At 56.6% G+C, this 4,073-nt stretch overlaps 1 protein-coding gene across 1 annotated transcript in view; it reads right to left on the reverse strand.

Annotated features, from left to right (window-relative positions):
- Window positions 1–3,603: 3,603 nt before the first annotated feature.
- The window catches only part of LOC146751097 (proteolipid protein 2-like), a 19,873-nt gene continuing 19,403 nt past the window's right edge, over window positions 3,604–4,073 (reverse strand). The window contains exon 5 of the mRNA XM_085535614.1: window positions 3,604–3,639. Within this exon, the coding sequence (XP_085391740.1) occupies window positions 3,620–3,639 (20 nt within the window). The 3' untranslated portion in view covers window positions 3,604–3,619. The remainder of the gene's footprint in view (window positions 3,640–4,073) is intronic.

Raw genomic sequence — 4,073 nt, forward strand, 5'->3', positions numbered from 1 at the left:
TGCGCTGTCTCTTTAAATGTGGGCGGGGCTTCACGAGACGGGGGCGTGACGTCACGGCGCCAAGCCACGCCCACCTCCATTGGGTTGTATTGAGTGTGGGCGTGGCTTATGCTAATTAGGGGGCGTGGCTCAGGCTCTATAGGGTCCATATGGGGACCCTCAGAACCTATAGGATCCATATTAAGAACCCTGAGGCCCTATAGGGTCCATATGGGGACCCTCAGGCCCTATAGGGTCCATATGGGGACCCTGAGGCCCTATAGGGTCCATATGGGGACCTTCAGGCCCTATAGGGTCCATATCAGGACCTTGTGGCCCTATAGGATCCATATTAAGAACCCTGAGGCCCTATAGGGTCCATATGGGGACCCTCAGACCCTATAGGGTCCATATGGGGACCTTGAGGCCCTATAGGGTCCATATGGGGACCCTGAGGCCCTATAGGATTCATATGGGGACCCTCAGACCCTATAGGGTCCATATGGTGACGCTGAGGCCCTATAGGATCCATATTAAGAACCCTGAGGCCCTATAGGGTTCATATGGGGACCTTTAGGCCCTATAGGGTCCATATGGGGACCCTCAGGTTTCTATAGGATCCATATTAAGAACCCTGAGGCCCTATAGGGTCCATATTGGGGACCGTGAAGCTCTATAGGGTCCATATGGGGACCTTGAGGCCCCTATAGGATCCATATTAAGAACCCTGAGGCCCTATAGGGTCCATATGGGGATCCTGAAGCCCTATAGGATTCATACGGGGACCCTCAGACCCTATAGAGTCCATATGGGGACCTTTAGGCCCTATAGGTCCATATGGGGACCTTGAGGCCCTATAGGGTCCATATGGGGATCCTGAAGCCCTATAGGATTCATACGGGGAACCCTCAGACCCTATAGGGTCCATATGGGGACCCCTGAAGCTCTATAGGGTCCATATGGGGACCTTGAGACCCTATAGGGTCCATATGGGGACCTTGAGGCCCTATAGGGTCCATATGGGGACCCTGAGGCCCTATAGGGTACATATGGGGACCCTCAGACCCTTATAGGGTCCATATGGGAACCCTGAAGCTCTATAGGGTCCATATGGGGACCCTCCGGTTCTATAGGATCCATATGGGGACCCTCAGGCCCTATAGGGTCCATATGGTGACGCTGAGGCCCTATAGGGTACATATGGGGATCCTGAAGCCCTATAGGATTCATACGGGGACCCTCAGGCCTTATAGGGTCCGTATGGGGACCTTTAGGCCCTATAGGGTCCATATGGGGACCCTCAGGTTCTATAGGATCCATATGGGGACCTTGAGACCCTATAGGATCCATATTAAGAACCCTGAGGCCCTATAGGGTCCATATGGGGACCCTGAGGCCCTATAGGTACATATGGGAACCCTGAAGCTCTATAGGGTCCATATGGGGACCTTTTAGGCCCTATAGGATCCATATGGGGACCCTCAGGTTCTATAGGATCCATATGGGGACCCTTATGCCCTATAGGATCCATATTAAGAACTCTGAGGCCCTATAGGGTCCATAGGGGAACTATAGGGTCCATATGGGGACCTTGAGGCCCTATAGGGTCCATATGGTGACGCTGAGGCCCTATAGGGTCCATATGGGGACCTGGAGGCCCTATAGGGTCCATATGGGGACCTTTAGGCCCTATAGGGTCCATATGGGAACCCTGAAGCTCTATTAGGGTCCATATGGGAACCCTGCGGCCCTATAGGGTCCATATGGGGACCCTGAGGCCCTATAGGGTCCATAATGGGGACCTGGAGGCCCTATAGGGTCCTTATGGGGACCCTCAGAACCTATAGAGTCCATATGGGGACCTTGAGGCCCTATAGGATCCATATTAAGAACCCTGAGGCCCTATAGGTATCCCATATGGGGACCCTCAGAACCCTATAGGAATCCTATAGTAACCCCTATAGGAACCATATATGAACCTTAAACCCATATTCCCCCTTCCTCAGCCTCTATAGGGTCTATATGGACACCCCCCCCCCCCCCATTTCCAGGCCCTATAGGGTCCCCATCCCTATAGGGCCCTATAGGGGTCCCCATCCCTATAGGGCCCTATAGGGGTCCCCATCCCTATAGGGCCCTATAGGGGTCCCCATCCCTATAGGGCCCTATAGGGGCCCCCCATCCCTATAGGGCCCTATAGGGGTCCCCATCCCTATAGGGCCCTATAGGGTCCCATAGTAATAAAGGCACCACCACCATCATAAAACCCTTTTATTGCCAATATTCATCTTCCCCCCCCCCGACCCCAAATATAAAGGGGGAGGGAAACCCTATAGGGGGAGACCCTATAGGGTTATAGGGGTCCCATAGGGGTCCTATAGGGGGAGACCCTATAGGGTTATAGGGGTCCCATAGGGGTCCCATAGGGGAGACCCTATAGGGTTATAGGGGTCCCATAGGGGTCCCATAGGGGGAGACCCTATAGGGTTATGGGGGTCCCATAGGGGTCCCATAGGGGGAGACCCTATAGGGTTATGGGGGTCCCATAGGGGGAGACCCTATAGGGTTATAGGGGGTCCCATAGGGGTCCCATAGGGGGAGACCCTATAGGGTTTATAGGGGTCCCATAGGGGTCCCATAGGGGTCCCATAGGGGGAGACCCTATAGGGTTATGGGGGTCCCATAGGGGGAAACTGAGGCACAGAGGGGCTATGGGGGGGGGGGGGGGCCCATATAGGGGGGTCCCTAGGGGGGTAATGGGGTGGGGGGGCATAGGGGGAAACCCTATAGGGTTATGGGGGTCCCATAGGGGGGAAACTAAGGCACAGAGGGGCTATGGGGTGGGGGGGGGTCCCATATAGGGGGGTCCCATAGGGGGGTAACGGGGTGGGGGGGGTCCCATATGGGGAAACCCTATAGGGTTATAGGGGTCCCATAGGGGTCCCCATAGGGGGAAAACTGAGGCACAGAGGGGCTATGGGGTGGGGGTCCCATATAGGGGGGTAATGGGGTGGGGGGGGTCCCATAGGGGGAAACCCTATAGGGTTATAGGGGTCCCATAGGGGGAAACTGAGGCACAGAGGGGCTATGGGGTGGGGGGGGGTCCCATATAGGGGGGTAATGGGGGGGGGGGTCCCATATGGGGTGGGGGGGGGGGGTCCCAAAGGGTTAAACCCTATAGGGTTATAGGGGTCCCATAGGGGGGGGAGTGGGTTGGGGAGGGTCCCATATGGGGTGGGGGGGGTCCCATAGGGGAAACCCTATAGGGTTATAGGGGTCCCATAGGGTGGTAATGGGGTGGGGGGGGGTCCCATATGGGGTGGGGGGGGGGTGTCCCATATAGGGGAAACCCTATAGGGTTATAGGGGTCCCATAGGGTTATAGGGGTCCCATAGGGTGGTAATGGGGTGGGGGGGGGGGGGTCCCATATGGGGTGGGGGGGGGTCCATAGGGGGAAACTCTATAGGGTTATAGGGGTCCCATAGGGGGGTGGGGGGTGGGGGGGGTCCCATATAAAGGGGTGGGGGTCCCATAGGGGGAACTAAGGCACATAGGTTCTATTGGGGGGGTGGGGGGGGGTAGAGGAAGACCCCCCCCCATAATAATTTAAAGCTCTCCCCCTATAATTTGGGGGGGGTCTTCAGGGGCCTTCGTTGGTCTCTGAATGGGGGGGGAAATAGAGGGGGGTTAATGGGGATCCCAGTGCCCCCCCAGTCCATCCCATTAACCCCCCATAGACCCCCATATCCCCCCATTACCCCCATATCCCCCCATAGCCCCCCATTACCCCCTAATAGACCCCCATATCCCCCCCATATCCCCCCATATCCCCCCATATCCCCCCCATATCCCCCATTACCCCCCATAGCCTCCATAGCCCCCCATAGCCCCCATTAACCCCATAGCTCAGTGCTGCCCCCCTGCTGGCGCTGATGGCTCATTACATCCCATTACCCCCCATTACCCCCATTACCCACCATTACCACCCATAGCCCCCATTATTCCCCCATTGACTTCCATTGATCCCCATTACCCCCCATTCCCCCATAGCTCAGTGCTGCCCCCTGCTGGCGCTGATGGCTCATTGCATCTCT

The sequence above is a fragment of the Coturnix japonica genome, unplaced genomic scaffold (genome assembly GCF_054131305.1).
Source record: "Coturnix japonica strain WE unplaced genomic scaffold, WE-NBRP24 Scf140, whole genome shotgun sequence".
NCBI classification, from domain to species: domain Eukaryota; kingdom Metazoa; phylum Chordata; class Aves; order Galliformes; family Phasianidae; genus Coturnix; species Coturnix japonica.